This window comes from Saccopteryx leptura, chromosome 2 (genome assembly GCF_036850995.1).
Source record: "Saccopteryx leptura isolate mSacLep1 chromosome 2, mSacLep1_pri_phased_curated, whole genome shotgun sequence".
Taxonomy (NCBI): domain Eukaryota; kingdom Metazoa; phylum Chordata; class Mammalia; order Chiroptera; family Emballonuridae; genus Saccopteryx; species Saccopteryx leptura.
In genome coordinates, this window is record NC_089504.1 from 287,883,081 (window position 1) to 287,909,665 (window position 26,585).

The 26,585-nt window shown below is 48.1% G+C and overlaps 1 protein-coding gene across 1 annotated transcript in view; it reads right to left on the reverse strand.

Annotated features, from left to right (window-relative positions):
- Positions 1-24,948, reverse strand: part of IL6R (interleukin 6 receptor) — a 58,398-nt gene extending 33,450 nt beyond the window's left edge. The window contains exons 1-3 of the mRNA XM_066362372.1: positions 24,562-24,948; positions 3,388-3,636; positions 1,360-1,483 (exon numbers count right to left, since the gene is read on the reverse strand). Coding sequence (XP_066218469.1) covers positions 1,360-1,483; positions 3,388-3,636; positions 24,562-24,646 — 458 coding nt within the window. The 5' untranslated portion in view covers positions 24,647-24,948. The remainder of the gene's footprint in view (positions 1-1,359; positions 1,484-3,387; positions 3,637-24,561) is intronic.
- Between the last annotated feature and the right edge of the window lie 1,637 nt (positions 24,949-26,585).

A 26,585-nucleotide genomic window follows, 5' to 3' on the forward strand; every position in this document is an offset into this window, starting at 1 on the left:
ATCCACTGCGCCACCACAGGTCAGGCCACTGTCCAGATTTTTTGATACTCTGATTGACAGCCCAAACTCAACTTGCAATACCTGGGCTAAGGGGCCCTTGGCTCTGGGATGGAGACAAACCATACTGCAAAGCTGTACTGGTTTTCAGCATCTCCTCGCTCCTCGACATCCCTGCCTGAACTCCCAGGTCCACTTTATGCCATCTCCAGGTGTGAAGGGACCCCCAGGCAGGTGTGACTTCTATCCCACCAGCCCCAGCTCCCTCTCCACCCTATCACCACTTCCTCTCATCTGCTATTATAATGGAAAGAGCTTGATAAACTCACTTAAGGACTTGATGGTAATCAGCTGGCTGCCCTTCCTGTCCCACAGACATTTGCATCTTCTTCAGAGAACACCCAAAACCATTGTATTTTTTAATGAAATCAGACAGACTGGGTTTGAGTCCTTGCAGAGCTACTAGCAGATGACCTTAAACAAGTTTATCAGTTTCTTGGAACCATGATAAACTCACTAGGTCAGGACAGATAATAAGCTGCTGCCCTTCCTGTCCCAGAGACATTTGCATCTTCTTCAGAACAACGCCCAAAACCTTTGTATTTTGAATGAAATCAGACAGGCTGGGTTCAATTCCTAGCAGAGCTATTAGCGAGATGACTTTGAACAAGTTAATCGGTTCTTGGCCCTGGCTGGTTAGCTCAGCAGTAGAGCGTCGGCCCAGTGTGTGGAAGTCTCGGGTTCGATTCCTGGTCAGGGCACACAGGAGAAGCCCATCTGCTTCTCTACCCTTCCCCCTCTCCCTTCTCTCTGTCTCTCTCTTCCCTTCCCACAGCCAAGGCTCCATTGGAGCAAAGTTGGCCTGGGCGCTGAGGACGGCTCCATGGCCTCCACCTCAGGCGCTAGAATGGCTCTGGTTGCAACAGAACAATGCCCCAGATGGGCAGAGCATCGCATCCTGGTGGGCGTGCTGGGTGGATCCCGGTCAAGCGCATGCAGGGTGTCTGTCTGACTGCTTCCTCACTTCTAACTTTGGAAAAATAAATAATAAATTAATCGGTTCTTGGAAACTCAGGTTCTCTATCTGTTAAAGGAGAACAATAACACCCACTGTCCCATGGCTATTGTGATAGTTAACAGGACCAATATTCTAGCACAGTGGCCAGCACAGGTGAGCACTCATAAGTCTCAGTTCCTTCTCTCATTCCCTCTTCCTCATACCAAAGGAATTATTTTCTAATTATTATTAGAAATTTTGGAATCCCAGACTGGCCAGTCCCACTTGGCTCCTATGAGAGCAGCCCCTCAGGGTCTCAGGTAAAGATGGATAGACAAATATACAGCCCAGCCCAGGATACTTACATCTTCCTCACCAATAACACAGCCCTGGTCCAACGGGAGGGGGGACTCTGAGGACTCCACTCACAACTAACGTCGCTGAGAGGGCTCTTCCGGAAGCAGAAGAGCTGGGGCTCCTCTGGAGGAACTGAAAGGTGAGCACACCAGACATGAGGTGAGCGCACCTCACCCCCCTTCTCATGGGAGCACCTGTCTTGGCCCTCCCACCTTCCCACCCACCCCAACCCTGGAGCCAGCTGTGATGCAGGACACATGGCCAATCAGCCACACATACACAGCTATGGCTGGGAAATTAGAGGGCCTCACTATGGTGAAGGGAGACACCCAGGGCTAACTTGTGACCTTGGGCAAGTCCATACCTCTCTTCAGCTTCCTACTATAAAATTAAATCATGATAAATAATAATAATAATAATAATAATGCTTTCCCTCATTGGGTCATTGGGCACCAAGGAAAAAGTATCCAGCATACGGCCTGGCACACAGGTCATCTGGCTGTATGACATTTCATCTAGATGCCAGAGAGCTAAGAACCAGATAATTCTAAAAATAAAAAGTTAATTCATAGCCCTGGCCAGTGGTTCAGTGAATAGTGTCAGCCTGGCATATGGACATCCAAGGTTCGATCCCTGGTCAGGGCCCATAGAAGAAGCAACTGTCTGATTATCTCCCCCTCCTTTTCCCCCTCCTCTCCCTATTCCTCCCCCTATTTCTCTCCTGCAGCCAGTGGCTCAATTGGTTTGACCGTGGCCCCAGGCGCTGAGGATAGCTCTGTTGGTCCAAGTGTGTAAGCCCCAGGTGCTAATAATAGCTCAGTACTCAAGCATTGGCCCCAGACAGGGTTGCCAGGTAAGTCCCATCAGGGTCCATGCAGGAGTCTGCCTCACTATCTCCCCTCCTCTCACCCAAAAAAGTTCATTTAAGCCTGACCAGGCGGGGGCATGGTGGATAGAGCATGGGACTGGAATACGAAGGTTCCAGGTTCAAGACCCCGAGGTCGCCAGCTTGAGCACGGGCTCATCTGGTTTGAGCAAAGCTCACCAGCTTGGACCCAAGGTCACTGGCTTGAGGAAAGGGTCACTTGGTATTCTGTAGCCCCACAAGCAAGGCACATATAAGAAAGCAATCAATGAACAACTAAGATGTTGCAACGAAAAAGTAATGATTGATGCTTCTCATCTCTCTCCATTCCTGTCTGTCTGTCCCTATCTATCCCTCTCTCTGACTCTCTGTCTCTGAAAAACAAAAACAAAAACAAAGCAAACAAAAAAAGTTAATTTGAGACTGCAGTTTTCAACACCACATGTATGTGTGTAAGTATACACACACATACTCATTTAATCTTTGCACTAACTCTGAAACAAGGTAACAAAATTAACCTTATTTTATCCAAAGGAGTCTGAGGAACAGAGCAGTTAAACTGTAAAGCAAGGGTTGGGAACCTTTTTGGCTGAGAGAGCCATGAATGCCACATATTTTAAAATGTAATTCCGTGAGAGCCATACAACGACCCGTGTACCTTACGCATTATCCAATAAAAATTTGGTGTTGTCCCGGAGGACAGCTGTGATTGGCTCCAGCTACCCACAACCATGAACATGAGCAGTAGGAAATGAATGGATTGTAATACATGAGAATATTTTATATTTTTAACATTTTTTTTTATTAAAGATTTGTCTGCAAACCAGATGCAGCCATCAAAAGAGCCGTATCTGGCTCACGACCCATAGGTTCCCAACCCCTGCTGTAAAGGATTCAAACCCAGGCCACCTCGCTGCGAGCCCCATGCTGTTATACCAGTCTGCCCAAGCCTTAACTGCACAACAAGGCCAGCTGGATGGCGTACCCATCAGCCAGTTGCCCCATCCAGCAGGAATTTCCACTGCCAGTCTTACTGGCAGACATCAGTGGCCCTTTCCCCAAAATTCATAGGTCAAGGAAATAATAGGAGTTAAAAGGGTCAGGCAGGAAACCTGGAATGCACAGAGCTGCACAGGGAACTGTCCCCAAGAGCTCTAAGAACACCACTCACCGTCCACCCGCAAATGCACAGTTCCAACTGGGTGGCCATCCTGGTAGCATGAATAGTTTCCAGAGTCGCTGAGCTGCACAGGTCTCAAAAGCAAACTCCTTCCCAAGCCAACTCGTCTACCGCGGTGTGAGCCTGTGACCTGATTCCTGAACACCCAATGAACCGTGGCATTGTCTCCCAGTTCCCCGCCTGGGCAGGTCAGGGTGACGCTGGCTCCAGGCCCGCTGGTCAGCACATTGTTCTCCACTTCTGGAGAGAGAAAAGACAGTAAGTCCACAGCAAACTGAGGAAGGGACTTCAATTTTTCTGATTTGGGAAAGCCACAAGATGCTTCAGTACTAAATACCTCCCAAGTCCATCCAATGGTCCAGGCCTCTGCACGGATTACAGCAACAGTCCCCAGTGGCCCCCATGTCCCAGTCTTGACCCTCTCCACCCAGCTGCCCAGGTGAGCCTTCAGAAGACTCGATCTGGCCACCCCACTCCTTTGATTAGAAAACCCATTTAAGGGCCTGCCACTGCTTACAGCAGCGGTTCTCAACCTGTGGGTCCGATGGCTTTAGGCGACCCCTGTGTTTTGGTCATTCGACCCCCGCCAGGGTCGCAACCCACAGGTTGGAGAACCGCTGGCTTACAGCATGGAGTCCAAAGTTAAAGGAATAGGTAAACATTTTTTAGTATAAGTTATAGATTCATAGTCTCTAAGATATAAATTAGTCCACCACCTTGGACTAATTTATTAACCAATCTATTAGATTCATCTAACCAGCTGAGGGAACTGAGGTCAGGGAATATAGCCAGTTTCACATTAAGCTCACTTGGTCCTTCAGGCCAAATGTATAACCAACCACTTATTAGCAAAGAGCAGAAATAAATCCAGCCCAAGATTTTGTAGGGGCCCAGCAGCTGCTTGAACACCTGACCTCACCTCCTACCTCTGCTCCTGGGCCTGGAGCAGGAGCACCAGTATCTCTGTGACCTGCAAAGCCTTCTTACTTAGAATGAGAGATTTTATCTCACACTTGGCAGACAGTCCTTCCTCCCACCCCACCCAAGGTGGCTGTCAGACACAAGGGACAAAAAAAGTAAACACTCCCAAAGCCAGGGGATGGTTGTGCAAACCAATAGCCAACCATAGTCCAGGGACAGAGACAGCTTCTGCCTGGCATTGGGCCCTACCTGGCTACACAGACCGCCTGCAAGCTTCCTTCTCACTTTACCACTTGAAGCCAGAGTCCTCTGACCTGAGGCTGCAAGTAAGGAATAGACACAAGGCAAGGGTAGCAGCTGTCATCTGAGGGGTTTTCCTCATCACTGTTGGAGCCTTGACATTGGGTGAGAAAACGGGCTGAATCACACTGTGCAGCGGGCGAGTTTGGGTAAGTTCTTTAGACCCCACTTCAACCCACAGTGGGCCGGGAAGGCTCTCCCTCTCTCCCATATCCAACAAACATACAGGTTGCTACGTGGTGACAGATGAAGACTTGGAAGAGAACACACAATAAAGGGTACAGAGATATGTTGTAGAATTGTGCACCTGAAACCTGTAGAATTTTGTTAACCAGTGTCATCCCAATAAATTCAGTTAAAAAAAAAAAACACTCAAGGAGGCCCTAGAGCCAGGCACCAGTGAAGAGGGCACAGTGAGGCAGCAGAGAGACTCTGACCTCAAAGGCAGGAGACAAAGATGCAGTCACTGCCACAGAACTGGGGCACTGGACACAGGGTGCCCAGAACACCAGCAAAAACCCAGTCTCTAGAAGTTGGCATCACAGAAGATACTTCCATGCCCGAAGGGCTTAAAAGAGCTATAAAAAGCCCTAATTACCTTTTCTGTTTTGCCTACCTCCCAGTTTTATAGAGATATAATTGACATATACACTGTGTAAGTTTAAGGAGTACAGCATAATGACTTGACTTACATATATAATTAAACGATAACCATAATAAGTTTAGTTATCCATCATCTCATACAGATTTAAAAAGAGAGAGAAATATTTTATTCTTGTGATAAGAACTCCTAGGATTTTTCTCTTAACAAATATACCATATAGTACTGTTAACTGCAGTCGTGTTATACATTATATCCCTAATATAAATTTATCTTACAACCAAAAGCTTATATCTTTGACCACTTTTACTTAATTCCCCCCAAACACACACACTTCTGGTAACTACAAATCTGATGTGTTTTGCCATGGGTTTGGTTTTTCATTTTTTATTTATTTTTATATTCCACATACAAATGAGACCATACAGTATTTTTCTTTCTCTGTCTGACTTATTTCACTTAGCAAAATGCCCTCAAGGTCCATCTATATTGTCACAAATGGTAGGGTTTCTTTTTCATGACTAAGTAATATTATTGTGTGTGTGTGTGTGTGTGTGCGCGCGCGTGCACATGCGCATGTGCAAGCACATGCCCATGCCACAACTTCTTTATCCATTCACCGGGCAACAGACACTTAAGTTGTTTCTATGTCCTAGCTATTGTAGATAATACAGCACACCTTTCATATATAATATTCAATAATATATTTCCAGAATTTCAAATATTGTTTTTAAATATATAATATCAAATGCATATGAATTAACATATGTAATGTACAGGAAAGTTATGAAGCATAAAACATCCTGAGCTGCCTGACCAGGTGGTAGAGCAGTGGATAGAGAGTCAGACTGGGATGTGGAGGACTCAGGTTCAAGATCCCAAGGTCGCCAGCTTGAGCGCGGGCTCATCTGGTGTGAGCAAAGCTCACCAGCTTGGACCCAAGGTCGCTGGCTCGAGCAAGGGGTTACTCGGTCTGCTGTAGCTCCACAGTCAAGGCACATATGAGAAAGCAATCAATGAACAACTAAAGTGCCACAACGAAAAACTGATGATTGATGCTTCTCATCTCTCTCTGTTCCTGTCTGTCTGTCCCTATCTATCACTCTCTCAGACTCTCTGTCTCTGTGTAAAAAAAATAAAAAAATAAAAAAATCCTGAGTTCCTACCAGTCTAACAACTAGCACAATCACTGTCTCTGATGCTCCCTCTCTGCTTCCGCATCCTCCGGCCTCCTCACCTGCACAGTGCTACATTTTGGGATACCACTCCCTTACTTTCAAAAATAAGTTCACTATCCATGGATCCTTAAATTTTTCTTAACTTTGCTTGATTTTTAAGCTTTATGTGTGGTTTGTATACAGTCTTCTGTGATGTATTTTTGTCATTCATTATGTTTCTATGATTCATTTACATGTAGGTATAGTTCGTTCATTTTCACCACTGTGTAACATTCCATTGCGCAACTACAGTGGACCATCTCCCATTGAAGGAGGTTTGAGTCATTTCCAGTGTTTTACTATATCAAAGAGCGTGGTTGTCAACTTTTTCACACGTGGCTTTTGGTGCATTTTCCCAAGAGTCTCTCCAAGTAGAACTGCTGGTCCTAATGAGTATGTGTATCACATTTGTCCTTTTACTTCATGACACACAGTCCAGTGGGTTTAAGTCCAAAGAGCACCTGGTGGAGACTACAGCTTGCCATCTTTAGTCTACATATTGATTTCCATCTGTGCCTGAATGAGGTTAAGTTTAGAAGACACACCAACACTTCTAATCGTCATATCGATACTTTTACTTTTCCACTTTCCACTGATAAAACAGCTATAAGGATAAAACCCAACAGGGACATCGAGCTCATGCACAAATCACAACTACTGTAGGGACAAAGATGGAGACACTGCCAAGCTAGGACTGTCTGCTGGAGGGTGGCCCCACAGTGCATTGCTTACAACATCCCTCTACCAGTTCATGAGTGGAAATGAGAATTCAGAGGCAGTTTAAGAGCACCAATACAAAACAGACACAGGATCCTCGGCCGGTTGGCTCAGCGGTAGAGCATCAGCCAGGCATGTGGAAGTCCTGGGTTGGATTTCTGGCCAGGGCACACAGGAGAAGCGCCCATCTGCATCTCCACCCCTCCCCCTCTCCTTCCTCTCTGTCTCTCTCTTCCTCTCCAGCAGCCAGGGCTCCATGGGAGCAAAGTTGGCTTGGGTGCTGAGGATGGCTCCGTGGCCTCCGCCTGAAGTAACGGAATGGCTCCAGTTACAGCGGAGCAACACCCCAGATGGGCCGAGCATCACCCCCTGGTGGGCATGCCAGGTGGATCCCAGTCTGGCGCATGCGGGAGTCTGTCTGTCTGCCAACGCCCACCCCTTCTCACTTCGGAAAAAATATAAAAATAAAAACAGACACGGGAAGGTTGCACGAAGGTCCAAGGACCAAGAATGGCTCATCGTTTCATTGGCACTTTTCACATCCCACGGACCTGGACTATATATAGCTCCCCACCCCTAACCATAACTACAAGACTGAGCTCCTGCTAGCACTCATCAGAGTTCTGTGGATCCTTAATAAACGTTTGTTTAATGTAGGGCATCTAAAAGGTGTCCACACAGGGCCTCCACATTAAAAACTCCGAGGAGCACCACTCACAGTTGACACAGTGGTCTAAGAGGTGCCCCCTCCAGATGTACAATGGACAGGCTCTGTACTGAGACGAGAGCAACCAGCTTGTCCCAACCAGGAGATGATGGGGAAAGAGCTCCCACTGGCTATGACTCCAAAGCCAGAGGAAGCTCTCTCTTCTGTTTCTGCTTTTGCCAGTTTCAGGAAATACGTTTCTCTGGTCATTTCCTCTACCCCAGTTCAGATGGAAGCTCTTGCCATGTTTGGTGACTAGCCTGAACAATGGCAGGGGCTGTTCTGTTCCTGCACTCACTAACAATGGCCAAACTATTTGGGCAGCTCAGAGAAATAGCAAATAAAAAGACTTTTTTTCTCTCTTCCACAAAAGCAGAGCAGCAGGAGCCACATGATGACCATTTCCTCTGCCAAGGAACTTGAGTAATGGTTTTCTTTAAAACTGAGTGACTATATATACTCTTTTACATGGGGGATGATTAATTATAAACCAGCCATTGGCAAGTATTGCTTATCCCAGCTTTCTTCCTAATATATTTCTTCTGGAGCTTGAACAGCACTGTGTTAACTATGCTTTTTAAAGCACTATAGGGCCCTGGCCAGTTGGCTCAATGGTAGAGTGTCTGCCTGGCACATGAATGTCCAGGGTTCTATTCCCAGTCAGGGCACACAGGAGAAGTGACCATCTGCTTCTCTACCCCCATCCTTCCCCTTCCCTCGCTTCCTCTCTTTTCCCCTCCCACAGCTGTGGCTTGATTAATTCGAGAGCGTTGGCCCCAGGTGCTGAGGATGGCTTTGTGGTGCCTCCACCTCGGGTGCTAAAAATAGCTTGGTTGAGAGCATGGCCCTAGATCGGCAGAGCATCAGGCCCAGACAGGAATTGCTAGGTACATCCCAATCGGGCACATGCGGGAGTCTGTCTCTCTATCACCCCTCCTCTCACTTGGAAAAAATTTTTTCAATTTAATTAAGAAAAAAAAAAAACAAAAAAAACAGTGCTATATGCAGAGCCTGGACCGGTTAGCTAAGTTGGTTAAGAGTGTCCTCCTGATACACCAAGGTTTAAAGTTCTTTCCCCGGTCAAAGCACATACAATAATCAAACAAGGAATGCATAGACCCGTGGAACAAATTGATGTTTCCCTCTCTCTTTTTCTCTTCCTTCCTCGCTCTCTGTAAAATTAATAATTAGAAAATTTTTTTTAAATAAAATAAATATAAAGTACTATATGCAGGATGATCAGAGAAAAGATTACAAGAAAATAAACTTGCTCAAGTCGGAGTGGGCAGTGCTGCCCTCCCCTCCCACTCATTCACCACTCCGCTCCCTGAGCTGAATTTCTGAGTCAGACCCCTGCTCCGGCTGGTCACGTGGGAGCCCCGTAGGCATTTCTGTGAGAACTGAAGTTCACGGAATGCCCTTCTGATATTTCTACCTCTCCAAATGATGGGACTAGAGGTGATTTATTTCTCTTCATCTTTGTATAATTTTTGAATTTTCTATAAATTGCTTGTATTACTCTTACAATGAATATATATTTAAAACAAAAAAGCTACATAGTCAGGTCTGTCCAAGTTATTATGTTCAGGGTGGAGGGCAGAGGGCAGAGGCGTGGCAGAGCACAATGGGCACCAGGAAATGGGGGGTGGGGGTGAGGGCGAATTTTTCAGGACAAGCAGCTTCTGAGAGCGCCTTCCACGCCTTCCACGCCGAAGTGGTCACTCCCCACCCTTGCAGCTCTGTGTTCTGTCACTCTCTGCACTCTACACCCTTAGCCCTCAGCTTTGCTAACCTGATCTCCCTGGTGGACATCAGGTCACCACCCCTCCCCATCTACGGCTGTTTGTTCCCCGGAATCTGCCAGGGCCTTCCCAAAGTAAGCCCTACTGACAGAGAAGAGACACAACCAAACGGGTGAGGGGAGTGCGTCTGACAGCAGCCCTTCATGCTCCTCACAGCCTTGACACGCAGCTGCCATGCTCACACTCCCGCCCTGGGCCACGGGGGTGTGGAAGGCATGGCTGGCCCTGCACACATTGACATTTAGCAAAGAGCACACAGCATAGCATTTGTGCTTGAGCAATTACTCAGCCATCTCAGGCCAGGGTTGCAAGCCTATGCCTGTCTGTCTTCTCAAGAATTCAAAAAAAAAAAAAAAAGAATTTTTTGTGCACCATCATGTGCAAGGCCAAAAATTCCTAACCTAAGAAAGAGAACATGATAGTTATTGAACTGTGTACTGATACGCCTCTCCACCTTTTCCATATCATAATCTTGTTTAATCCCCACAAAACCCCATGGAGAACTTAAAACTACCTATAATACAGGCTACCCTGAGACATATGTTCCTGACATATTGAGGGAGTCATGAGAGTGAAATCATTCAAAAGGGATGGGGGTGGGGGACAGGATCCAAGGGAAGAGAGGTTGGAGCTGGGCCTGGAAAAATGAGTGGGAGTTATAAATGGAACCACAGGGAATGGCATTCTATGAAAAGGGAACAGTATGCAAAGAGAAGTGAGAACCCCAGGGAGGGCATGTACCTGGTATTCTCCATGGAATAATATTCTCCACCAATGTACAGTCTTGTCTTAATTTGTTATTTAATATAAAGTACATCTTGAAGAGGCAGATTGGCATAGAGGAAACAGATTTGTACTGTCAGAAGACCCGAGTTCTATTTCTGGTCTTGCCAATGCCTTGGGCAGCCCTGGGCACATCACAGCCCCTGGTACAGTCCCACCTACCTTCTCTGTGAAGTGAGGGTTCAGGCTATGATCTGAAGCTCCATACTGCCCCCATTGCTATACCTTAGCCCACAAATCATTAGTTCTCAGTGGGCAGGAAGCATGTGTGTGTCTGTTTATCTCAGGCAACAGCCTTGCCTAAAAACACATAATTAATCTATGGATATACTATTCTAAATTGATGATTTGGGGAGAGGAATGACAGCCAGGTTATCCCAGTGCCCTCAGACAAAAGCTCCTCCTAAAAAAAAAAAAAAAGAAAAGAAAGAAAGAAAAAGCCTGACCAGTGGTGGCGCAGTGGATAAAGCGTCAACCTGGAATTGCTGAGGTCGCCAGTTCGAAACCCTGGGCTTGCCTGGTCAAGGCACATATGGGAGTTGATGATTCCAGCTCCTCCTCCCCCTTCTCTCTCTCTGTCTCCTCTCTCTCTCTCTCTCTCTGTCTCTCCCTCTCCTCTCTAAAATGAAAAAAAGAAAAAAAAAAGCTCCTCCTATTCCTAGACAGCTCCGGGAGAGAAAATTTCCCACAACCTCCCTCGCCTCCCATTCCTTAAGGAGAAGAAAGTTTAGGTCCTCATCACCCCTGGCAACCTATCCCACACCCGAGCCTGATGCCCACAAAATCCCACGCCTTGGGGCACTGAGTTGTCACCACTGTGCCACCTCTCAGAGAGGAACTTTGCAGCCCCACCCTGAGAGTGGGGTTCTTCCCCATTCTGGACATAAGTAAGGTTGGGTGCCAGAAACCCAAGTAGCTATGTTGTTTTTCTACTTTTTTCCTCTTCAAGTAAACTTGTAATGTCAATAACCAGAGAAAAACACGCACACAGAGACGTATTTCTCAACTCTCTCACAGCTTGCTGTTGCTCTTGCCAGCAAAAACAAGTTCAGCTCCCTGGCCCTGATTATGTAAGCAGTGAACCAGCTGCCCAGCACCACTGGGGACACAGGCTTAGCGCAGGCCTGCTAATCCCACCGCCCTGGTTTCTGAGCACAGACGCAGGTCTCGCTGGCCAGCTGACAGTACGGGAGGCCTCTGGCCCATCAGGTTACAGGGACACGGGATTGCAGAAATGGTCACAAAGAATGAAAGGCCCCATCTCAGCAGTAAAGGAGGTGGCTGTTGAGATGTCTTCAGGAGAAGAATGTGGGCACCTCATCCAAACAGAAACAAATGCAAAATTTGGTCCCATGGGGCCTCAGTTCCCAGTGTTCATCCCCTCTTCCTGCCTTCTCCATGTAAGGGTTGAAACCAACTTCCTGACCGCTGATGTAATAATAATCACAACAATCATTACCACTCATTAGCACTTATTACCACGTGCCTGTGCTTTACCTAAGAGCCTTCCATCCCTTACAATAACCCTGCCTAGGAAAGCTTGGCCCCACTTCAATGTTGAGGCAAAGGAGTTCAGAGCAGTTGAGGAACTTACCCACATTCACACAGCTGGTGAAGGAGGGATTCTGCATGGGCTCCAGGTGCGTCTGGCCCAAGCCTCTCTCTCTCTCCACGTTTCGCTCTATGCTCCAACCTCAGGTCCCCCTTTCTGGGCTGCTCACCACCCTGTATCTCTTCTTGTCTCCCGATTTCCTCTCCTTTGCCCTGCTCATCTCATGCCTGTGCATCCTCCACAGAGACCCGGGGAGGACAGTCAGGGTCGAGGGTATGGGTACGGGGGCGGGCGGCGGGGGCCAAGCCCTGCCACACCAAGTAGTACCTTGGAGGGGTCTCTGACCAGGAGCCAGAAGCCTAGCATCCTTGACATTTCTCCCCCTGACCTACAGCAGGAGCACTCAAATGACAGTTCAAAGTGCACACACCTCTGACTACCAGCTCACCCATTCACTTCCCCCCAAATCCCCAGAATGCCCTTCTCCACCTTTAGGGAGAGGCCAGCCCTCAGAGTCTGAGCCATGGCCCCTGCCGTGTTCAGTATCTCAGCTCCCAGCCCCGCCCTCCCTGCTCCCAGCCCCGCCCCCCTGCTCCCTGGCCCCCCTTCCCCGCTCCCACAGCTCCTGCTGGCAGCCCCAGCCCTCCCTAATGTGTTTGTACTTCTGTACCTGCTTGCATTTTCCTTGTATTTGGTGGTGTCAGTATTTACCTTGGCGCAGCCTTTCCTCTCCTCTGCACCGTGGCCCATACTCTACTTGGAGAAAGGGAGCCTCGGAGGCTCCTTTGGACCCATTAAAAGGTATTGCTGGCTGCTGACTCAGAAACCAGCGTGTGACCAACTGCTAACGAGAAAAACATTTAATCCTCCTCTGGCAGCGTCAGAGATAATCAGCTGGCCCAGGACCAGAAGCTCTGGCCTGGATCACCTCTCAGAGATTATAAACTAATTAGAGGAAAAGATATATCTAAGGAAGGCAAACAATCCAACTCTCCCACCCTCATCAAGCCCCAGGAAGCAGATCGAGAAATAGAGAGATCAAGGCAGGGCATGAAGACGGGCATAGATGCCCACACGTGGACACACACAGGACTAGGTCCAGAGAGGGGCTGAGTTGGGGCTGAAGTCACAGAATGGGTGCTGAGCTAAGAGTCACTCTTCTAGGGCTGTACGGGCCCTTAAGAAGGATTCAGTTAAGCCTGACCAGGTGATGGTACAGTGGACGAAATGTCAACCTGGGACACTGAGGACCCAGGTTCAAAACCCTGAGGTCACCAGCTTCAGTGCAGGCTCATCCGGCTTGAGCGCCGGATCATAGACATGACTCCATGGTCCCTGGCTTGAAGCTCAAAGTTGCCGTCTTGAGCCCAAGGTCGCTGGCATGAACAAGGGGTCACTGGCTCAGCTGGACCCTCCCCCACCCAAGGCACATATGAGAAAGCAATGAATGAACAAGTAAGGTGCTGCAACTATGAGCTGATGCTTCTCATCTTTCTCCCATCCCCATCTGTCTCTGTCTCTCTCTCAAAAGAAAGAAAGAAAAATAGGAAGGAAGGGAGGAAGAAAAGAAGGAAGGGAGGGAGGGAGAGAGGGAAGAGAAAGAGAGAGAAAAGAAAAGAAAGAAAAAGAAGAAAAGAAGGAAAGAAAGGGAGAGAAACAGAATCAGTTCAACCTGTCCATTTTTATAGATGAGGAGACCAGGGCCACGTCACGCAACCAGTGTCATTCAGCCAGGACAGAAGCCTTGGGCCCTGGGACTCAGTCATGTTTGTCCCATACCCATGACCTTCCAGAAGAAGGGCACAAAGGGGCCTATCTTCCCATCTCTGAACTTGGCCTCAGAGTCTAACCAGGAGCTTGACTCACATCAGGGTTTTTTATGTTTGTGGAATGGGGTTGGCAAGAGGGAGCAGGAAGAAGGGAACTTATGTATGCCCCCCACCCTTTCATCCCAAACCACATCTTCTACCATCCCTTAGATACGAGGAAGCAAAGACTTAAGAAGTCACAAAGTGGAGATGTGGGAGGGTGTGACTGGAAAAAAAACACAAGGGGAGGCTCTGGGCTGGTCATGCTCTGTTCTTTATCTGAGTGGTGGCTACATAGACATGCTCAGTTTGTGACAATTCATCAAACTGTCAGAATTATGCTGAGCACTCCTCCCTGTGTATGTCACACTGCAATACACACTTTTTACAAGGGACCTGAGGTACCCCCTCCTGCAGTTTCACAACGACCTGAGCCCAAGCCTCTGTCCTCCTCACCATCCCCATGTGCCATGGGCTCTGTACGAGCTTCACCTGGAAGAAAACAGTTCAGAATGGAAGAGCAGGCACATCTGCCCTCAGAGAAGCTGTGAACCCCAGATTCCAGCTTTATAATAAGCTTTAAATTGGTAGGGCTAATTCTCCTCTCATTTCTCTGCCTTCTCAGAATTCTTCTGGCTATCCTCAATCATATACTTTTCCATTTGAACTTTAGACTCAGCTTGCCTAGTTTTAAAAAATTCCTGTTGATATTTTTATTAGGATAAAGAAAATTTAGAGACTAACTTAGGAAGCATGAGCACACTTATAATGCTGAGTCTTCTTATCTCTGAGCATGGTAGATCTGTGCAGGAAATTCTGAAACCACCATAATTAAAACAGCACGCTACTGGCACATGAAGAGACAGACAATACTATGGAAGATACTATAATAGAAAATAACAGTAACCAAAAAAAGACTAGTCTGCACTATTGAACTGTACACTTTAAAATGGCTAAGATAGAAAAAATAATAATAAAATAAAATGGCTAAGATGACAAATATGCTATATGTATTTTACCTCAATGTTTGAAGACTTAGTCTGAGTGTCGGCTACATACAGACGCTATGCCAAGGTGCGTATGGATTACCTAACTTGACCCTCACAACAGTCTATCTCACAGAAGAGGAGGCTGCTTCTATAGCTAAGTAGAATGAACCTGGTTTCAAACTGAGGCAACTAGGCTTCAGAATTTGTGCCTCTAACTACTCACTGTGCTGAAAAGCAGTAAAAAACCAAGTACGTGGCAGCAATTTGGTAGATTTTAAAAGTGACTTTTTAGATCAGTAGGGGAAAGATTCAATAATTTGTAAAGGGACATCAGGTTGTAACTGAGGGAAAACATAGAACCCTACCTCATACTACTTCTCTCCATGACAAGTCAAAATGGGTCAAATAATTACCATATTTCCCCACGTATAAAATGCTCCCATGTATAAGACACACCTTAATTTGGGGGCCTGAAATTTGAAAACAAAAGTATTACAAAAAGTTATTGAACTCAAGTTTTATTCATCATAAAATTCATAGAACTCCTCATCACTGTCAAAACTCCCATCCATTAACTTCTCCTCGTCTGTGTCTGATGACGAATCACTGTCTTCATATACAGCCTCGTCCTCAGTTCCAGCTATGGCATTTGAAATGTCACAACCACTGTATAAGACACACCCAATTTTTAGACCCCAAAGTTTTCAGAAAAGGGTGCATCTTATACATGGGGAAATGTGATAAATGTAAAAAACTTTTAAAAGTACGTACCATAAAAATAAAGTAGAATCTTTCAAAATAATATAAGCATAAAGATTTTGGCCCTGGCCAGTTGGCTCAGTGGTAGAGCGTTGGCCTGGTGTGCGGAAGTTCCGGGTTCGATTCCCGGCCAGGGCACACAGGAGAAGCACCCATCTGCTTCTCCACCCCTCCCCCTCTCCTTCCTCTCTGGCTCTCTCTTCCCCTCCCGCAGCCAAGGCTCCATTGGAGCAAAGATGGCCCGGGCGCTGGGGATGGCTCCTTGGCCTCTGCCTCAGGCGCTAGAGTGGGGTGGCTCTGGTCGCAACAGAGCGACGCCCCGGATGGGCAGAGCATCGTGCCCTGGTGAGCGTGCCGGGTGGATCCCGGTCGGGCACATGAGGGAGTCTGTCTGACTGCCTCCCCGTTTCCAGCTTCAGAAAAAAAAAATACAAAAACAAACAAACAAAAAAAAGATTTTATTAAGTATGGTATAAAACCTAGAAGTTATTTTAAAAAGACTGAGAACGTTAGCCTAATAGCTCAGTTGGTTAGCATCATTCCAATATGCCAAAGTGGTGGATTCCATCCCCAGTCAGGGCACACACAAGAATCAACCAATGAATGCATAAATAAGTTAAACAACAAATTGATATTTCTCTCTCTCTCTGAAATCAATACATTTAAAAATAAAAGAGCCTGACCGGGCGGTGGCACAGTGGATAGAACATCAGACTGAGATGCGGAAGACCCAGGTTCGAGACCCCGAGGTCGCCAGCTTGAGCATGGGCTCATCTGGTTTGAGCAAAAGCTCACCAGCTTGAGCACAAGTCGCTGGCTCGGGCAACGGGTTACTCGGTCTGCTGAAGGCCCACGGTCAAGGCACATATGAGAAAGCAATCAATGAACAATTAAGGTGTTGTAACGTGCAACGAAAAACTAATGATTGATGCTTCTCATCTCTCCATTCCTGTCTGTGCCTGTCTATCCCTCTCTCTGAATCTCTCTCTATAAAATAAATAAATAAATAACAGATAAATTCAATGACTTTTTTTAAAACCTGCATGGCAAAAACCACCCCCTACCAAAAAAAAGTCAGAAGACAAATGACATACTGGAGAAAAATATTCACAACTTGTATCATAGATGAGAAACTAAGTTCCTTAATGTATTAAGGACTCCTATAAACAATAAGAAAAAGACCAACAACCCAATTTTTTTAAATGAGCAATGAATATAAATAAAGAGTTCATAGAAGTAGATTATGCAGATGTCTCTTAAAAATGGAAGAGCCTGTACAGTCTCACTCAGATAGATAAACATAAATTAATTCCACACAGACACCATTTTCTGTGTAGAAAGCAGTTCAGTAACACACTTTTGGAAATGATGTGGGGACACAGGCGTTCTCTCGCTGCTGCTGGGAGTGTGAACTGGTACAGCTTCTATCTCTCAAAATTACAAACACCGTGACACTCAACCCATAGATTCTCCTTTGAGGAATTTATCCTGAAGATGTTCTTGCACTCATGCAACATGAGGGCTGTGCAAAGTTATTCCCAGAAGCACTGTCTGCAATTGCAAGACAGGAAACAACCAGATGTCCATCAAAAGGAGACTGGGTAAATAAACTCACTGTGTTCATACAATGAAATATCAAAAAAAAAAAAAAAAAAGACGAAAGAGGAAGTTCTTTATTTAATAGAAATAAGTAAACTCTTTCCTTAGTCCTTCAGGCACAGTGCTCAAGAGTTCAAGCCCAGGATCCAGACACACCCAAGTTCCAACCTTCGGCCAGTCACTTTCTAGCTGTGTGATCTCAGGATAGTTTCTTACTTCTTTAGGCCTCATTTTTTCCATCCATAAAATGGAACTAATAATAATACCTACTTCAAAATGTTGTGAGGATTACATTAGATAATTAATGTTAAAATCTTAGCACTATTTTTAGGCTCTTAGGGTCGATTACAACTATCAAACACCCACTTTTATTTGTTATGGTCTCAAGAAGTATTGTTCTTGCTAGGCTTGAACTGATTTGCCCCAAGGATGGCTGGCTGCTGAAGCGAGCAGCCGGGAAGCAGGCCCAGACTGTCTGACCTCTAAGCTGTTTTCACTCTGCCACACCAGCTGCCTCTCCTAGAGACAGAGAGCCCTCACAGTGACATGTGGTTGCAAAACATTCTCCTGACCCAAAGTGATATGAATGAATATGGGTGTTACAGGGCAATGGCTGAAACATAACTGTGGTCTTCAGTACCTTCAATACTTACTAAGATAGTGGATACTTCCTGGTGCAAAGTGGGGCTGTCTTTGCCGCACCAATGGGTATGGTGTTGCTGAGTATACTTTGAAGAAAGGAGATGACCTTGCTGTCCCTGAGCTTTAAGAAGGGTGGCAGGCCCTGGCCGGTTGGCTCAGCAGTAGAGTGTCGGCCTGGCGTGCGGGGGACCTGGGTTCGATTCCCGGCCAGGGCACACAGGAGAAGCGCCCATTTGCTTCTCCACACCCCCCTCCTTCCTCTCTGTCTCTCTCTTCCCCTCCCGCAGCCAAGGCTCCATCAGAGCAAAGATGGCACGGGCTCTGGGGATGGCTCCTTGGCCTCTGCCCCAGGCGCTAGAGTGGCTCTGGTTGCGGCAGAGCGACACCCCGGAGGGGCAGAGCATCGCTCCCTAGTGGGCAGAGCATCGCCCCTGGTGGGCGTGCCAGGTGGATCCCGGTCGGGCGCATGCGGGAGTCTGTCTGACTTTCTCTCCCTGTTTCCAGCTTCAGAAAAATTAAAAAAAAAAAAAAAAAGGGTGGCAGTTGTCAGTGAAATAGTGATATTGTAGAAAGCATGGTTCAGAGCCTGGTCTGTCACTTCCTTGCTGTGTGACCTTGAGCAAGTTATTTAACCTCCCTGAGCCTTAGTTTCCTCTTGCTTAGTCAAGGATGTTGCTTCAGCAATTCTCACCTCTTTTTCTGTTAATTTTTGGTCTCTACTAGATCATTTCCATCAGCATGCAAACATGCTGATATTTCATCATCTTTCTAAAAAACCCCTTTCTTGACCCCACTTCTCCAGCCTACCAACACTCCATTTCTTTACTCCTCTTTACAGCTAAAAAGAGTAGCCTATTCCTGCCATCTTCACCATCTGGCCTTCCTGGCCTTCACCTTCCTGGCCTTCACCATCTCACCAAAATTCCTCACATCAAAGTCACCAATGAGCCTGACCTGTGGTGGTGCAGTGGATAAAGCGTTGACCTGGAAATGCTGAGGTCGCCGGTTCGAAACCCTAGGCTTGCCTGGTCAAGGCACATATGGGAGTTGATGCTTCCTGCTCCTCCCCCCCTTCTCTCTCTCTCTCTCTCTCTCTCTCTCTCTTTCTCTCTCTCCCCCTCTCTCTCTCCTTTCTAAAATGAATAAATAAAATAAAAAATTTAAAAATTTTTAAAAAAAGTCACCAATGACCTGCCCGTTGCTAAGTCCACTGGTCAGGTCTTGGCAGTCCTCTTCCCCAGACTCTCAGCAGAGTTTGACATCACTGCTTGCTCCCTCCTCTTTGATCCATTGTCACTGGGTTTCCAAGTCAACTCTCCTGGTTTTCCTGGTTCACTGGTCTCACCTTCTCAGTCTGCTCCTTCTCTTCCAGCCTGAGAAGGTTGGGGTGCCTCCGGGCTCAGCCCAGGGGCCTCTTCTCTCCTCTGTCTACACTCTTGCCCTAGACGATTTCAGCACTCTCAAGGCTCGAAATAACAGTGGCCACCAGGCAACACCCAAAGTCATACCTCCAGCTCAGTTCTCATTCCCAAACTCCACACTCTGTATCCAGCTCTTCAGCATCTTCTCCCGGTTTTCTAATAGACACCTCTATTGCAACATGTTCAAAACTGAGTTCTGATCTTCCCCTCCAACAAAACCTGCTTGTTCTACAGCCTCCTCCACCTGTGCAACGGCTCTAACATCCCTCTCGTGCACGGCTGCTGTGAAGAGTAAATGAAACACAGGCGCGAAGAGTCTAACACAGTTCTGTGCACAGTTACATTCAGTGTGGAACAGATATTGTCACCATCATATAGAAAAAGGATGACCTTTTCGGGAAGGGAAGCTGGAAGTTGGAGAACTGAGAGCAGGTGCTGGGAGACAGCCCACATGCGAGCCTGGGGCACACTCCTAAAGCTGGAGCCACAGGGCTGCGCCGGTAGGGGCAGGCTGGAGCTGGCAGGGGCAGGTGGGCGCAGGGGAGCCTGCGGAGGAGCAGCTGACATTCAACCTGACCCAGGACCATGCCAGAAAAGCCCCGACTCTGCCAGAGACTTGGGACCTCTCTGGATCTCAAGGCCAGAGAAGAGAGTAAAACACTCAGGTTAACTACCCAAAAGACACTCCCCAGGGTTCACCAGACAGTTAAAATCTTTCTGCCCCCTTCCCCTTGCCATTCCAGTCCTCAAGGATTACTCTCCTAAAGGATTACATTCCTCGGTGACAGTTAATGACCCAATATTTAGCACTTCCCTGTCCAACTGGGGCCCAAGGGGCCCAATGGCTGAGGCTGGTCTCCCCAAAGACAACCTTAAGCTTCATCAGGGCAGGGACACCCATGCCCCATATAGCCCTCTGCTCTGAAACCTGATAGGCCCTCAGGTAGTACCAGCTTGTCGCAGAGGAGGCAGGAATTTTCCTGCCCAAGATGGGAGTAAGAAGGAGAAAATTCTGAGGTGTCCTAAAATAAACTATAGCAGGCTGGAGGGTGGGAGGAAAAGACAAGAGAAGTTGATCAGTTATCAACTGCAGGACGACCACCAAAAGGCTGCTCATACCCTGAGTGCATGTTGGAACACTGCATTAACTTTCACGTGGATATTTTCACAATTATCTAAAGAAAATAGCCAGGCCCACTGACAACCAGGCGCTTCTCTTCTCACTTAGACATAAACTTTGCAGACTGTTGTCCATCACCAATCCAAAGGAGCAAACACTTCTTCCTTCTGGACTCTGCACCTATCTCAGAACTAGCTGTGCTTCTCCTCCCCCACCCTCTACATCTATAGCCAGTGTAAATTCTTTCAAAACAACTTACATCCTCCCCCACCCCCACCCCGCCAAAACAATGGAGGAAGGTGCCATGGACCCAGGATGGCAGACACTGCTCCCCTCAGCCCCGGGGATGCTGATTTAGACTTTGTGCCCAGGACCTGGTTTTTTCCTGGCTAGCATTTGGCTCAATAAACACTTTCTTTCAGAAAAGCTTCTGGTCGTGAAAGTTTTTTGTTTGACAGGAGTATAAGGAAGCTCTAACTATTTTTATATTTCCTTCATCCAAATATATATTATCTTCATGGTGAGAACTTCCTTGGCCTTCCTCAGAAAGATCAATTCAACATGCTGCTTCCTCAACATAAACACCCAGTTCTATTGCTCTCCCCTTCTTTATTTTTCCTTCTTAGTATTAGTCATGATCATACTATACATTTAATTTACATCCCTGTTAGAATGAAGCTCCAATGAGCCAAGAATGCTTGTCTCTTTGGCTCACTGCTGTATCTATAGCTCTTAGAATAGTGCTTGGAACACAAGAGGAGCTGAAAAAATATTGTTTTCAAATGAATGAATTATTAGCTACACTTATGTAAGCACTTGCTTGGCTCTAGGGACTTTCTTATACAATCTAGCTTGTTTTCATCTTCATAATCACCCTGTAAGGTAGTGTGATTCATTTTCTAGACGAGGGCAGCAAGTCTCTAAGTGACAAGATCACTTATCCAAGCTCACCTCATTTCTATCTGGCAGAGTTCAGCAAAGATCTGTCTGGCTCCAAAGCCATTACCTGTACAAGATGAGCTGTGTTCAGGTGGAGAGAAGAAGGAACAGAGAGGGTTAAAGGAAGAAGCAACAGAAAACTTCTGGAAGTTCTATTGAACCAGCACTGTCCAATAGAACTTTCTGCGATAGTGATGAAAATGCTCTGTCTCTATTCTGTCCAATTTGGAGACCACTATTGAGAACTTGAAATGTGCCTAGTGCAACTAAGGAACTACACTTTTAATTTGATTTCATTTTAATTAATGCAAATTTAAATAGCCACACTTAGTAAGTGGCTACCATGTTAAAGAGCAGAGTTGCAGTCTTTAAGACTGACTTGGAAAAGCCCTGATTTGTGACAGGAATGCTGTCACTCATGGGGTTGGTGGTCTGCAGCCCAGCTGAGACAAGAGAAGGGAGAGGAGAGGAGTGCGTGTTTATAGTTGTGAGGATCCAGGCCACTTTGTGTAATTCTTACAAACGCCCTGTGAGGGGAGGATTTGTTTACCCAGTTCCAGGATGAGGTAATGCAGTCAGTGTCAGTGTGCCTGCTGTTTTGGGGTCTTGGTCTTCAATTAAAGGAGCTTCCTCTCTCCACCCCCATCTCCAGACAATTTGTCTTTGGGTAGCTGGTACTGAGCAGGACAGTCAGAGAGCCAGGTTTCCTCAGGCCCTCTCTGGAATTTGCACCTGACCATTTTAAGCTCCTTTAGGGTGGAGTCTGAGTGGCTAGCTGCACACAAGCCCCAAAGGGCATTACATGGACTCGATAAATGTTTGCTGCAATGAATAAACAAGGAAACAGAGCCAAAGCAGAAAAAGATTTCTGGCAATTAGAAGCCAGCTGGGGTAGGGCCTTAGTTCAGTTCCTCAAGCATACTGTTTGGCCAGTCATCCTCAAACTTGCCAATGACAAGGACATTTGTTGAAAATGACATTTCCCAAGACTTATTCCCAGATATTTCTCTTGAGTAAATCTGGATCCAAGAATCAATATTTCTGTCACGGTCCCACCTCCACCCTTAACACACACACACACACACACACACACACACACACACACACACACACACATTCTGATGCAACTAGACCCAGAAGCACCTTTTTCAGAAATACTGATGTAGGGTGAGACTAGGAAAGCAAGTAGGCATTTGGGGCATAAGAAATTGCCCCAAAGAAAGTTCAGAATTTGAGACAGGACTTCGAGCGACATAAAGGTATATGTGCTTTTCTGTGTGCTATCGCACCGCAGAAGGCTGAAGAAATTGAGTCACCCAGGTCCAGGCCTTCCACACCCAACACCTCCATCCCAGCAAGTCCAGGCCCCTAGCCGGCAGTCCACCTGAGCTCCAGCACATGTGGGCAGCTGCTAATCCCAAGGAAAGGAGGCCACCTGGCTGTAAGAGCCCACAGCACCGAGAGCCAGTGGATTTCCCCTCTCAACCAACTCTAGCCACTGCTACCCTTTGGCCCCTCGCTTCTCCAAAGCAAGACATCTCACAGTCATTTGCTCCATGCTTCCTGTATAATGTCTTTATTTTTGTTCTCAAGTTTGTGGGTTGAATCTGTGTGGGTGTGAGAGGGGAGCTGGGTATTTTTTTATATCTCTGCATTTTCCTTCTGAACTGGAGGATTTTCACTTCCTCCCCAAACTCTCAGTTCTGCCTTGAATTCACAGCCTGTCCAGGCCTTGAAACCACCTTTCTCATCCCTCCTGAGCACCATGGAAATGGAGAACTGATGGCAACTGCTGCCTTCACAGTGCCTTGCAACCACTTAGGAGTGAAAGGAAGCCACGGCTGCAGCAGTAACCTCCTCAGGGCAGGTGCCCTGGCTGTGGTGTGAGTAGCAACCGAGGCAGTCAAGGGAGCCTTGCTCCCTCCCAACAGAGGCCTCAATCCTGCCTTTGACTCCCTGACACCATAGTGGGCAATCCCAGACTTCCACTTCCCTGCTCTTAGCCTCTTCTGCCTCAGCGCTCAGCCAGCCAGGAATGACTCTCAGCCTGCCCCCAAACACCCCCAGCTCTTCCTGCTGCGCTAGTTCTACATTTAGGAGTCTTGGGGCTCTACCACACTAGAGCTCAGGGACATGGAGGGTTGGGCCTCCACCAAGACCTGACAACCTCCCATCCCAACCTCTCTGACCCTCAGTCTCCTCTTTGATATATATCTAAAGTATATTTAGATCTAGTGGAGGATTAGAAAACATACCTAAAGCTCAGGAGGCCGCTATTCTTTAGGTATGAGTTGCAAATGTGTGCTGAGAAAAGACATCCTTTTACTTTGCACCTCCAAGCATAAGGAACACAACCATCCAGAGAGCAGAGAGCTAAGAGGCACACTAGCTCGACAGCATTATCTCCCAGGTGGAGAGATCAGCCTGCCCCCTTGGTTTTCCGCTATGCCTTCAAAAAAGCCCTCAAACCCTAAAATAAACCTCTGGACAAGCAGATGCCCAGCTGAACCAGAGAGACTAGACATGCAGCGAGGCATGCTGCCAGGGGGTGATTGCAGTCAACAGGAGCAAAAGTGTCCCCTGCCCTGGGGCTCTCCTTCCTTCCCTCCGGGAAGTGGAGTCCAACGTATGCCAGCCCCAAGACGTCCCAATCCCTAACCATCCTTCCCACTTAGATTAAAATCACAGGCTGGGCACACAGCTCCTGGAGCTAGTGTCCGCTGAAGCCTGTGCAAGCAGCCAGAGGGTAGTGACTCAGCCCCATGAAGTCAGTCCCTTCAAAGTCGGGGCACTGTCATCCACACATACAACCAGGGGATGAGGGGAGAAGCAGAGGAGGTGCACCCCCCTCCAAAAAAAAAGAAAGCTGAGGCGAGAAGGGCGCCTTAGGCGAGAACTCAACCCCTCTGGGGTACCTCCCCTCAGAGTCACCGGGGACACAGTTGTGTAAAGTCTCCTGGGGACACTGGAAGGAGCCCCGAGAACACACCAAGTCCGGTGCGCAGACCGCAGGGTGCTTCCCGGCCACAGGGCTGTCAACAGGGAGAGCGCACCTCCGAACCGCAGGACGCAGCAGGGAGCATATGAGCCCCCGCCCGCGAAGGAACAGCTCGGTCACTCGGAGCCCGCACCTTGTGCCCGCGGGGACCTAAACTAGCCATGGAGGAGAGCTGTTACCACTCCTTTCCTCCCTCCCGCCGCCTCCGACGATACCCTATCTGCCGCGGCCACAGCGGTTTCCCCCACCCGCCAGCTAGCCCAGCCCTCCAGGTGCGCGCGAAGCCCTTACCCAGCGGGGGACAGTCCCCTGGGGCCAGCGACGCCCCCGGCGCGGCCAGCAGGGCGGTGAGCAGCGCGCAGCGGACGGCCAGCATGCTTCCTCCTCGGCTAGTGGCCCATGGCTCCAGAGAGGCAGGCGGTCGGGTCGGAACCGGGTGTCTGGGATAGGACGGGGCGGAGCGCGGCGGGGCGGCGGCGGCTGCGAGCCGGCTCAAGCCCACGGGGCAGCCCCCATCCCTGGGGGCGCTCGTTCTCCGCGCGCAAGGCGAGTCCCCGAGCCCCGCGCCGTGCTCGGCTTGTCTCCTTCGGGCCGGGCTCAGTGTCAGTGCGACTTCCCACTTGCACGTGACTCAGAGCGACGAACAGTTTTGGCAACGCTGGAAAACATTTGAGGAACTTACGCTGGGGCGTCTCTGGGCGGCCTCAGGGTGCTGTTACGAAAGTCAGAGCGGATGGCGCAACAGCCCCGCGCCCCTGCTAACCGCGGGCTTCCTGCCTGGGCGCCACACCTGAGGCCCGGGCGAGAGACCCCGAGCCCCGCCCCGCCCCGCCCCTCCCCACCCCACCCCCACCCCCACCCCCACCCCCACCCCCGGTTCTATTGATGAGAAGAGCGGACTTAGGCGCCAGTGGTCGGCTTTGATTTTTGGTTTCGTGAACAGGATGACAGTGTGAAAGGAACACCTGCAGAGCCCTGGAGGAGGCGATGTGCCTCTCTCACCTTTACTGTTAAGCACTGCTCCAGCCCGGCTTGTCCCTGAAATCACCTGCAGAGCCCTAAAAAGCCAACAGTGTCTGGGCCTCATTCCCCGAGATTCTGATTTAACGGGTCTGGCATGAGGCTTGGGCACTGAAAGCCTGCTGGGAAAGCTCATTTCTTCTCGGTGCCTGCCTGTGCCCCACAGACTGCAGTACTGGCAAGGAGATGTTGGAGCTGTGGAAGTAGGCAGAGACCTGGTTCCATCCAGACCTGCACCTACTGCCTGTGACTGCTCTTAGAAATCTCTGAGTTTTAGTTTCTTCATCTGTCAGAAAGAAAAAAAAAGTTAAAGTCTATGCTCAGGAGATGGCACGAGTACACCTGACACAAGGTCTGGGCCACAGGTGCTCAGCAGATGTTGAAACCTGTATGTCCACCCTTCTGATCTGATAGATAGAAACTGGTAGTTGGCTTTCAGAAGCAACCATGAAGACCTCTTGAAAGGGCCCATGAAGCTTCCCGAGGGACCCTGAAGCTAATAGGGTGGCCTTAGAGCTCAATTTGAAGGGAAAGAAAAGTACTGAAATAAAGTCTAGGCTGAGAATCTTTTAGACCAGCAACAGCTAATTAGAATGTACTTTTCCACTTGGGACTTCAGGCTGATCCTAACAAGAATCAAAGTTCCTGGGGCAGCTAGAATGGAAATGGCCTGGAGGAGCCCTCAAGTGGATAGGACCAGGCATGAAGGGACAGAGCTCCTGAAATACAGCTCTCAGATCCTGCGCATCTGGGCCTCTCTGTGGGAACCACCCATTAACAGTGCCGGGCAGAGCCAGGCACTTGCCCTGACCCACCCTTGATTGAGGTGGATTGGGGTGGATTTACTTGAGCCACACCCACAGACTGGGAAAGAAAGACATGTTGGACTGCAGATCTTTGGGCCACTAGTCCTCTGGGCTGGAAGGTGGTAACACTGTGGTTGCTGTCTTCCCCTCTGTGGAACATGCAGACCTGAAAATAATCAGAGGGACTGCAGGCTGCCAGCCTGAAACCAGAAGTCTGCAGAAAGCCCTCTGTTCAGATAGGACAGTCTGAAAGAGGAATGTTGAAGCTCAGGAACAAGTGTCTTAGACCCCACCAAAGTGGACCTCCCCTCTCTAATCCACAGGTGGGGTGACTGTGTTCTGGAGTCAGACAGATCAGATTCTCATCCCAACTCTGCCACTTGCTGGCTGTGTAACTTGAGCAAGTTACTTAAACTCTCTGAGCCTGTACTGCTTGATTTTTTAATATGAGAGCAACAATACGCAAATTATGATGCTATATTGCCATTC